Source organism: Triturus cristatus, chromosome 11, assembly GCF_964204655.1.
Source record: "Triturus cristatus chromosome 11, aTriCri1.1, whole genome shotgun sequence".
Classification (NCBI taxonomy): Eukaryota; Metazoa; Chordata; class Amphibia; order Caudata; family Salamandridae; genus Triturus; species Triturus cristatus.
The window spans coordinates 1,116,748,855-1,116,760,100 of record NC_140594.1 but is presented as its reverse complement, the minus strand read 5'-3'; the positions used below and the strand labels follow the sequence as shown (position 1 = coordinate 1,116,760,100).

Here is an 11,246-nt window from a genome sequence, read left to right as displayed (position 1 = left end):
GACTAGAACTAGGGGGGTTGCAATACTAGGGAGGAAACACGAGGTGGTGATACACCGAAAAAAGGAGGACCAATGGGGGAGATGGGTTATTGTCGAACTGAGTATAAAAGGGGTAAAAATTACAGTAGGTACAATATATGGCTCCACTGAAGATGACCCAGATGTCTGGCAGTTCATGGATTTGGAATTAGCGCAGTGGCCAGAACCCATTGTACTCTGTGGGGATTTTAACATCCACGATCAAACAAGCTCCTTTACAGAACCCGGGGGGAGTTATGTAGGGAGGAAGAGGAAGACATTTAAAGCACTGGCTAGTATGGCCCAACTTAACTCCCTTGTTGATCCATGGATTAAGTTACATCCCTTTATGGATGGTAGTACCTATTTTTCGGCTCCGCATAAAATTTTAGTGAGACTGGATTACTTTTTAGTGTCTAGTTCCATAATTTCTCACACAAAAATAGAAAAACAGCCCAGAATCCTTTCTGACCATAGTCCTCTTGTCTTAATATTAAATACTACGAATATAAAAGTTAACAAGCCCCAGTGGACGTTCGAGCGTACATTGTTAAGCGATAGGGCATATCAGAAGCATATGAAATCTTGGATAATGTTCTTTTGGGATATTAATAGAGGCACTGCCCCCCCGGGGGTGGTATGGGATTGCTTCAAGGCGGGAGTGAGGGGAGAAACCCTGAGCTATGTATTGGCTAAACAAAAAAAAGACCGAAGACATCTGGAGGATATAAGACGAGGACTGCTTGCTGCAGAGGAAAATCTTGCTAGATCTATAACGCAAGGTCTCCCACTCGAGCCCTTCTTAATCAGCTTAACTGCCCTCAGATGGGTTGCTACTGAGGGCATCAGCGCGAAAGCAGCTGAAAAATATCTGGGGCATAAACAAGACTCTTACGAACTAAGTGAGAAGATCGGGCACATTTAGGCTGTCAGAACTAGGCAGCGTACTGCCATGGCTGATATCAAGGAAATTCAGGATAGTCAGGGGAATTTAGTTACAGACCCCGATCTTATCCGGGAAGTATTTCGGGAGTTTTATGCCAAATTATATACCTGCGAGGAAGGGAGTACTCTAACAGAGGAAGAGGTGGAAAGCTATTTAAGGGACATCCTAGCTCCCTCTCTGTCTGCACAGTATAAAGCGGGGCTCGATGCTCCTTTCCATCTAGATGAGTTCAAGAAAGCAATCAAGAGTCTCCCTTCGGGGAAAGCGGCAGGGCCAGACCAAATTCCGGTAGAATTTTACAAAGTATTCCAAGACAGCTTAGGTGATGATATGTTTAACATCATGCTACTAACACAACAAGGGGGCTCTCCTCCCGAGTCTTGGGGAGCGGCGGATATTATAGTCATCCCCAAAAAAGGTAAACCTCCGTTACTCCCGGGCTCATATAGACCCATCACTCTCATGAATGCCGATATTAAGCTTTACTCAAAAATGCTGGCAACAAGGCTAGCAGACAATATAGAGCAGCTGGTAAGTTCATCCCAGCATGGCTTCATACCAGGCAAGGGAACTACTCAGCACGTCAGGACACTCATAACGGTGTTTGACGCCGCGGAGTCCCTGGGCGACCCTGCGGCAGCGTTGTTGTTGGATGCCGAGAAGGCCTTCGACAGGGTTGCCTGGGGTTTCCTGTGGGCAGTTTTGAGATGGAGTGGTATTGGGGAAGGCTTTATAACAGCTGTCCGAGCCTTATATGAATGCCCAATAGCTAAAATTAGGGTAAATAGAGGATATTCAGAATCAATTGCAATTTCTAGGGGAACGAGACAAGGCTGCCCCTCATCCCCCTTACTATTTGCGTTATTTTTGGAGCCTTTTTTACGGAAATTGGACAGAAATAGAGAGATTTTACCAATGGTTTTAAACGGTCGGTCAATTAAAATTCTGGCGTATGCAGATGATGTCGCGATACTCACCCCGAATCCAGACTTAGCTATTATAGAGGTCGAAAGGGAAGCTAACAAGTTTGGTAAAATATCAGGATACAAGCTAAATAGATCTAAGACTCAGATAGTCATGAATGAAGCCATTTCTTGCACTGATTCTAGGGTGACTACTTCGGCGACATACTTAGGTATAGTAATATCTGCAAAATTAGATACCCTTGTTGAGAATAATATAACCCCTCTCCTTGAGAAAGTAAAAACAGATTTAAATAGGATTAACAAATTACACCTCTCTCTAGTAGGCTGCACCAACGTGTTAAAAATGAGTATATTGCCAAAATTTCTTTATTTATTTAGAACAATTCCGCTAATTTTCGAAGCCAAATGGTTTAATATACTGGAAGGTACTCTCAACAAGTTTATATGGGCCCACGGGAAAACTCGTAGGGCGTATAAATTTATGACCTTACCGAGAGTCAGAGGGGGGTGGGGAGCCCCGGATTTTAGATTATATTATTTGGCAACTGCCCTTCAATATATGCAAGGCCTAATCGGAGGAGGGGGGATGCTTCAAAGAATAACTTCCGAATCTACAGATGTATATGCAATCCTGTTAGGACAAGATACAGAAAATTGCTTGTTATGTTTTACTGATTTTGGTTATCTTAGAAGGAAGCAATTTAAGACACTAAATGCGGCCTTAAATGTATGGAAGACTTTTATGAGGAAGACGGGCCTTGGACGATATAACAGATATCTTAAACTATATAAGAATAAGTCGTTCCCCTCAGAAGTTTTCTCGGATACAGTAATGGCCGAATGGAACAGAAAAGGTGTTAACCAAGTAGGGGACCTAAGAGAGGATGCGGGAGTGGTACAGTTTGAGGTATTGGCAAATAAATACAAGCTAAGCAGGAGAGATTTTTTTAAGTATTTACAACTAAGAAGCTTCTTGGGTGATAAACGTGGTGGCTCAGCAGGATATAACACAAATGATTTTCTGGAGATTTTAACCACGGGCGGCTATCACAACATTAGGTCAGCCTACGCGATATTAGTCCAAACTAAAGTGGACGATCTAGACAAACACAAGCGCAAGTGGGCAGAGAAGCTGGGAGGAGAAATGGAGGATTTCCAGGAGTCGCTGGACCTGGGGTGTAATATTTTATGCTCAGCCCCCCTACAATCACAACATTATAAAACCCTCTTTTCCTTATACCATACGCCCGCTAGAATTGCTAAATGGGGGGTACAACTGGGATAAGCTGCCCTCGATGCAGCGCATTAGACGCAGATTTACTTCACATGTTGGCCACTTGCCCACAACTATATACTTTAATCAGCGACATAGAGGTTTTTCTCGATAAGACTTTAGGGCTACAGATCTCCTTATCACCCTCGTGTATTTTGCTAGGGATAGACCATGATGGAAGCAGCAATGTAGAGAGGGAATTTGTTTTTGTGGCAATGGCGGTGTATAGACTAATCCTAGCCAGGGCTTGGCTAGATAAATCCCCTCCGTCTATGCAAGTATGGTTAGCAAACTTAATTTCCACATTTAATTTGGAAAAGCCAATTTATGCAAGAAAAGGTAGAGTGGGGAGAGCTCTAGGCATAAGAATTTGGGGGCCACTAGCGCGGTGGAGGGACGGGATAGGGTAAATTGGTAATTTGGTAATTTAGGAACATCTGATCTAGGGATTGGCCAGAGCTATACTGTTTTGTTTATATGATATCTGTTTTTTTCTTCTCTCATTTTTTCTCGTTTTTTGATATCATTCAAAGGATCATGTGGTGAAAATGAATACATGAATGTATTAAATGTGCATCATTGAAAGTACAAAATAAAAAATAATTTAAAAAAAAAAAAAAAAATGAATTGGTTCAATACCCCTGACTTTCTGTCTGGTTCCCAGTGCAGGTGGTCCACTACCACGATTATAAACCTGGAGATTCTCTTTGGAAAATTGGAATGTTTGATAACAATAACGATACTTGACTTTGCAAGATGGTCTTAACTGTGATTGTCTCTAAGGGGCCGCACACAAATTATCAAAAGTGTGACGGAGCTCGTTTCAACTAATCTTTTGGGATGATCCCAACAGGCCTTCCCAACTGTGGAATTTCTAATGTGAGCAAAGTGATCAAAGACTATGGGCCTGATCTAGATCTCAGCGGATGGGTTACCCCGTCACAATGGTGATAAATATACTGCCTGCTGAAACATAAATCCCGTAAGATATAATGGAATTTATATTTAGTCGGGCAGGATATCCGTCACGGAGTAACCTGTCAGCTGAGATTCAAATCAGGCTCTATGTTTGGGACGGACAAAGACCTGTCTTAAGATGTCTAAGCAACAAGCGGAAAGGCTCCGGAGGCCTGCTGCTTACAGAAATGTCTCTTTACTATAGAGCCCACAGATTGGTGCACTTTACATACTTCTACTCCTCTGATTTGAAAAGATCAGACTGGGTCCTTATCGAGCAACAACTCCTTAGGAGACAGATCAGCTCTGCCTTACTTTTCTATTCCCAGTGGCCTGAGGTTGGGAGTCCAAACCCATTTCTAGGAGAAACAGAATGTGCTTAGAAGGGAATGCATAAACAGTTGCGCGTACCCATATACATACATGACCAAACCCCACCTGGAACAACAGTCTTGCTCCTAGATGGATGTACGTTCCTCTGGATGAGGTGGCCCGACTAGGGTATATATGGTGGCCCAGCTGCTTCTAAACGAGGAGCTCAGTTCCATCTGCGACCACTACAATGTTGGAGATAACTTTCAGTTGCACCACTGCTTGACCACAGCCCTCAGGTGTCTCCTCCAATCAGGGGTTCATGACTACCTCAGGCAATGGAGCTCCTACACTTGAGTGGTGTCTGGTCTTTATTTGATGTTATTGGAAGACAAAAATTCCTCTCAACTACAGAGCCGCCTTTGGGAACAGTGGTCCAGGTAACTGGGGATAGATTATCCCAAATTGGAATGAATTGAGATCCTCAACACTCATGATAGAAGAATCAGAGAAGCCAGACTTAAACTCAGCTTTTTCAAATATTCGCATGATTGGCACTGGTTCCTCCACAACAGGGTCAGATTGGGATCACAATTAGGCCAGGGCACTCACAAAAAAATTAGGCCACATTACCGTATCGTCCCTTTCATAGATCATGATCTGCTTAGTCCCAGTCAACAAATTTGTTTGAGAAATGTTTGGTTTTCTAAAAGCTTCTAGGGCCAGTGACATTGGTATAACTAGAAGCACTGCATCTTGGCTGGGCAGGCGAGGAGAAATACAACAGTCTAAAGGCCACAGCACTTGATCTGGCCAGGGTTGCCACCTGGACCGAATTTTAATATCCTGGATGGTACAAAACAGAAGAAAATCACCCAAAGTCTGTATTTTTTACCCTGACCAGTATGTATTTTAAATAGTAAACGTAAGGTGAAGGCACTTTAAAATGTGTTCCAGAGTGGCATTAATGACCCATGGCTGATAGTTAAACTAAACAAACACAGAAACATCATGTAAAAAGGAATAATTATTAATTCTTTGTATGAAGAGTCCCCTTTAATTATCATTGGCCAGCCTTTGCAGGATATGGTTGGTTATTTTTTTGTATTATTTTGTTTGTAGTTTTATATAGTGTGAACACTTCCCAGAAGCAATGGAGGAAATTGAGCAATTTATATGAACCCCAGATACATTACAGAAGATTACATACATTTTTATTAGGGAGATTCAGTGATTTGCACATAAAGGCAGGACTCAAACCTGGCAGATCTTACCATAATGCCACATCCCATTATTTAGGCTCCCCAACAATGCCTAAAAGACACTGGGGCCAGGAAGACATAACCCAGCTCACCATAGATAGGCACAGGGAGATGGCCTGGCAAGAGAGGGGTCAAGAAAGGAACACCTCTAATGCTGCTCCAGGGAGACTTAGGTGAAAACAGCTCAACAGCCCCTAAATCATTCCCCTCCCACGAAGCCGCTGCATATTCCCATTCTCCCCATGGACTCATAACCTGATGGCCTGGCAGGGGATGCCACTGTTACTGGCCAGGCAGGCCACACAAGGTAGGTAGCCGAGGAGAGAAGGCCGTGAAGGCCAGAGCCCGTCTGTACTCTATCCACTGATTGCGGTCTTGCTTGGTTATTTCAGGAAGTCCTTCCCAGTTAGTGAGGTACATGTACTCTGGGAGTATGGGGGCCATTTGGAATGGGAAGGGAAGTCAGGTTTGGTGGTTAGGTTCTGCAAGAAAGGATTAAACTCCGAAGGGAGGACTATGACGAGGAAGACAAGGACTCGGAGTAAAAAATATTACCGTAAGTAACCGGGCATGCCCAGATATGGCATTAATGTGATACAGGTAACAGACAGTTGCCTAGTGGGTGACTGCTATTGGAGCAGCCTAGCCACAGCCTGCGTGACTACACTGTAAATGGGGACACAGGTGCCAGCCTTTTACAAAAGGCTTTCAATGTCAGCACGCTTCATTACTGTGTTTGCATATATTCCATAGGGGTTATCGCTACTTTTCCTGCCGCTATGCTTCTTAGCGTGGGGCTTGATGATAGGAGAAATGTCGCTTAGCGACATTTCTCCTGTCATGTTAGGTCAGGAACGCCCACTTTGCATCTCATTAGAGATGCAAAGCTGGACGTTAAGATTTCATGCGCTAAAGCAAGGTTTCACGCGTTAGCGTGACCTTGCTAATTAGGCGATAAAATTATAGCCGCTTTTCGTCCGAAAACGGCCGCAAAAGCAGCAATAATTTTCTATCGCCGCCTTGCTGATATGCCCCTATATGCCTATCAAGGAGAGAAAGTAACATTGTGCTGCAGTGCACAGAGATGAGATACAGTGGAGAGAGAAAGAAGGCACATGGTGGGAAGGGTGAGAAAAAAAGACACAGGTAATATAAACCAAAGAGCATAGAAGTAGAGAAGAGATTGGAGAAAAGTTACAACAATGCTAGTAAAAAAACTGAAATAACAGAAAGAGTAGATAGATGAAAAGGGAAGAACGACACACATAATCAAAGAAAGCACTGAGAGGGTAAAGAGAAGAAGAAGCTGTGGAAAATAAAGAGTGAGGACAAGGGGAGGTATGAGTGTAGAGAGAATAGCAGTAACAGAGAGAGGAATGAGAGAACCAGAAAATATAAGCAATAGAAGTGAGAAAGGAAGAATAAGAAAAAGAAGCAGAAGAGAAAAGTGGTGAATCATAAAAGGAAGCGAAAGTGTAAATGTTAGCATGGAAAGTAAAAAGTGGGAAAAAAGACTAAAAGATCAGGGACAACTGGGAAAATAGAACTACAAGAGATAAAGAGAGTAAAAGAAAAGATCAGGAGGAAGAAGACTGGGGAAATAAAGAAGGGTAGAGAGAAAAGCAAAAATAAGATCTAGATGTAAAAATGAATAAGGTAATGCAACAGATGTGCTGCGAGATTAAAGGGGGCCTGTGTAGAGAGGAGAAAAGGAGTTAAAGGAGAGAATATTAGGAGAAATGGAGGAAAGAAGCAAGGGAGAGAAAAAGGTGGGGGCATATTATCAAGCAGGGCATTAAAATTATCGCCGCTTTAGCGGCAGTAAACTGCTGCTAAAGTGGCAATAATGGGCTTGATAATATGCCGCAGAGAATTCCAATAGAAGCCAATGTTGACACCAGAACATGAGCTTCTATTGGAATTCTCAAGGGCATATTATCAAGCCCATTATCGCCGCCACTAAAGCCGCGATAAGTTTAACGCCGTTTCTTGATAATATGCCCCAGGGACGGTAAAAGAAAGCATGAAGAAGAGAAAAGTTAGAAAGAGGGGGAAGTAGATCTAACGGCACATGTTTTTGCCAATGCTTGTTGCACGGTGCTTAATAGCACAATTTTGACAGTTGCAGCTCTTACTCATTGTAGTGGTTCTCAAAATAATGACCTTGAAAGAAAGATAGATGAATCGGCTTGGCAGAATTAAATCTGTACCCTGCTGTAAAATGAAGCTGCCAAAACCAAGCATTTAACTCACTTCAGGGCATATTAACAAGGAAAAGGGAAAATTAACGCTAAGGGCGCTTAGCGTTAATTTTCTTAACGCCCGCTATCGCTGGATAATATCGCCTGGTTATCGCGTTATTAACAACGCTAACCACCTAGGCGATAAAAAATCCAGCGATAGCGGCATTTTGGGAGGTTATCGCTGGTAATGCAGTGATAAAACTACAAGGATAGGGATATCCTTGTTGATAGCCCATGGTGGACTTAGCCATGTAATCTACCTCCCATTGGATTACATGGCTAAATCTGAAAAGTAGCAGACGTGAAAAAGCAGCGTTAACTGTGGTTAGCGTAGCTTTTGTGTCTCTAACAGGGTTAGAGTGAAGCTTGATAATAGGAGAAATGTCGCATTGCTCTTATTATTTTGCTCTGGAACGCCCACTTTGCACCTCATTAGAGATGCAAAGGGAAGCATAGTGAAAAAGGGTGCTAACATGCAAGTTTGCATGTTAGCACCCTGTTGTTGAAAGGGCGATATTTTTATCTCCGCTTCTTTGGCTTTTAAAGCCAAAAAAGCAGAGATAAAGCCCTTGTTAATATGCCCCTACGTTCTCAGTAAGTACAAATTTAATACAACACATATGTACTTAGGATGGTAAATACTAACATGTATACAATGACATCACATGAGACATACCAGCTTTAGAAAAGTTAATATATCTGGATTTAATGTGCTACAGCAGGCAAACATGTATGGGCAGAAGGCACAGTTTGTGCCATATCTCTCTGCAATATACCTCTTTGTGAAAAACATGGAATGTAGAACAGGACACTTTGTGTTTGCAAGCCTTAGCCCACAAAAATCAAATCTATTGACTTTGCTAATGCTTGTCTATTATCTATCTGTAGTAATGTAGGGCAAAGTAGATGCCAAGAAGCAATTAAAGGCAATAAAGAGGAGGCATGCGTCTCAGCCATCCTATTGGACGTTGTGTGCTCCTTCATGGGCATTCTTGAGCACTTTGGTACACCCAAAGGAACTGAACATTGTAGCATTCTGCTACGATGGAGGAATTTGTTCACCGCTGAAGTGTGATGAATTACTCCCTACTTGGTTTGGATTGTTCACATTATTACTTACATCGTTAACCAGGAGATGCATACCTGATGGACATCAATCAATAACACAAGAGGTTGAGGAGAGCCATGACATCAAGCTCACACCCAAACCCAAGCCCCAAAACAACAGTGCACCTAGAGCACCAGCAAGCAAACCACAGGCAAACAGGCAGCATCCTAGGATACGCATCCTTTAGGAGGTCCCTGTAGGTCGGAACAAGTAGGAAGCCAGGAGACACAGCTAGGCTGAGAATTATATGCCCCTTGTGAGGAGGACTCTCTTTATCCAGACTATCATGAACAGAGCAGACCTTGTCATGACACATAAGAATGCCACTGTTACTGTCAATGATAGAGCTGTTGACTGTGATGGGTGGGACTGGTTGCCAGCAGAACTCAGAGCCACTCCAACACGGCAGAAAACTGAGGATTATCCTGGACGACAAGCTCAACATGAAGGCACAGGTCAACACGGTAAGTTCCGCTTGCTTTCGCATTCGACAAATGCTAGGAAAAATCTTCAAGTGGCCTCTGCGGAATGCCAGCCGTACCATCACGCGAGCACTCAGCACAAGCTGACTTAACTATGGGAACATACCATAAACCGTAATCGTTTAACATCTGCTGGACACACTCCAGACCATCCAGAACTCTCCTACAAGACTCAAACCCAATCTCCCTGACCATACCCACATCTCACCTTACCTTCGAGAAATCTGCTGGCTCCCTGTCCACAAACACTGCCAAAGCAGCAAAACCAGGGGGCGACCCCCCTCCCGAGGCCTCCCCACTGGAAGATAGGTTAATACTCGACCTCATGGTCAAGACGGCCATCTCCCTCACATTAAAAAAATTGATTAACAAACACCCGACCCATTCACGCGCTTGTGGCTGATCTGGCGGCTGGATGAGGATGATTGGCGAGACGCCTTGGCTTCACCTAGAGATTTGGCCATTCCCATGAGATTGCGATTGGTCCAACTCAAAATCCTGCACCGAGTCTAGTTTGAACTCCTCACAACACCTACAAAGGCCTACACAACATAGGACCCGTTTACCACAACAGCCAAAAACACTTTCTCAACCCATTGAGACACCTACACCCAGCCTCACACTCACTCGCACCCACCTACCGCATTCCAAATGCAGAACAGGCGGTCACCCATTCTCTCAGATTGGACTAAAAACATGGAAAGACATCCCACAACATATTAGAGCCTCCTCCCCGCTACTTGAGTTTCGCAAAAAGCTGAAGACCTGGCTCTTCTAAAAATGTAGCGAGGCCGACACGCCTACACCCCGCTCAAGCACCTGGATAACTCGCGGTGGATTCGTGAGCCATACAAATCAACAACACAATCACTGTGGGGACTCTAGCCAATCAGCTGTTGCTTTCAGGGCTGGAATAAAGTCACTTTCAGGGAATCACCTCAGGTGGCACTCTAACACCACTCTTGATAATAGGACTGTCACTTCATCACAATTCTCTAAAAAATCACGTCCTTCATGTTTGCACACCAGAGCTATCCCTCCAAATTACACAATGCGAACACTACGTGGAACTAGGAATCAAATGCAAACTTTCATTTGAATCATTTCTTTAAAAGTACAATCCCAGTGACAAGCGGCAGGACTTGCACACGAGAAATGTAATATAAAATAATTTGAGGGCAGGAGAATCTTTTTGTACAAACTGCGTGCACTGCTCAAGTAGCATCTCTGCACTCTGTCCAAAGCAAAACATGTTTATCGAAAGCTGCCTATCAGGTTCAAGTCTCTTTGTTTGCTGCCGTTTGTCTTAGAATTGAAATGAGGAACATTCTTTTGTTAGAGGTAAACACCTACTGGACACTTTCCAGAAGGGAGTGTGCGCCAGAGCTCATGGTACAGTGATCTTTGTCACCTTTGTAAACAGGCACACTAAATCCCAGAAGCCCAGCAGTGAATTCTTCAGTAGGTCAGAGTGTGGTGGCGAGGGGCATTTCAGGTGAGCTTAGAGGGCGTGTTTCAAATGATGTGGAAAGCCAGAGCTTCACTGGAGTTAAGATAAGGGATTGTTGACTAAACTTTGGAGTTCAGCATTTTGCAGAGAATGAGTCTGTAGAAATAGTGAAGTTCAACAGAGGTTGTAGCTCACACGATTACTTACCTGTAATCTACTTTTTATTTCGAGTCCTAGGCTTCCTGACGCGCACAAAATGAGCCAAACAT

At 43.5% G+C, this 11,246-nt stretch overlaps 1 protein-coding gene across 1 annotated transcript in view; it reads left to right on the top strand.

Annotated features, from left to right (window-relative positions):
- The first annotated feature begins 970 nt into the window (after nt 1–970).
- LOC146786138 (cytochrome P450 2D4-like) overlaps nt 971–11,246 on the top strand; it is a 55,475-nt gene continuing 45,199 nt past the window's right edge. The window contains exon 1 of the mRNA XM_085633165.1: nt 971–1,495. Within this exon, the coding sequence (XP_085489291.1) occupies nt 971–1,495 (525 nt within the window). The remainder of the gene's footprint in view (nt 1,496–11,246) is intronic.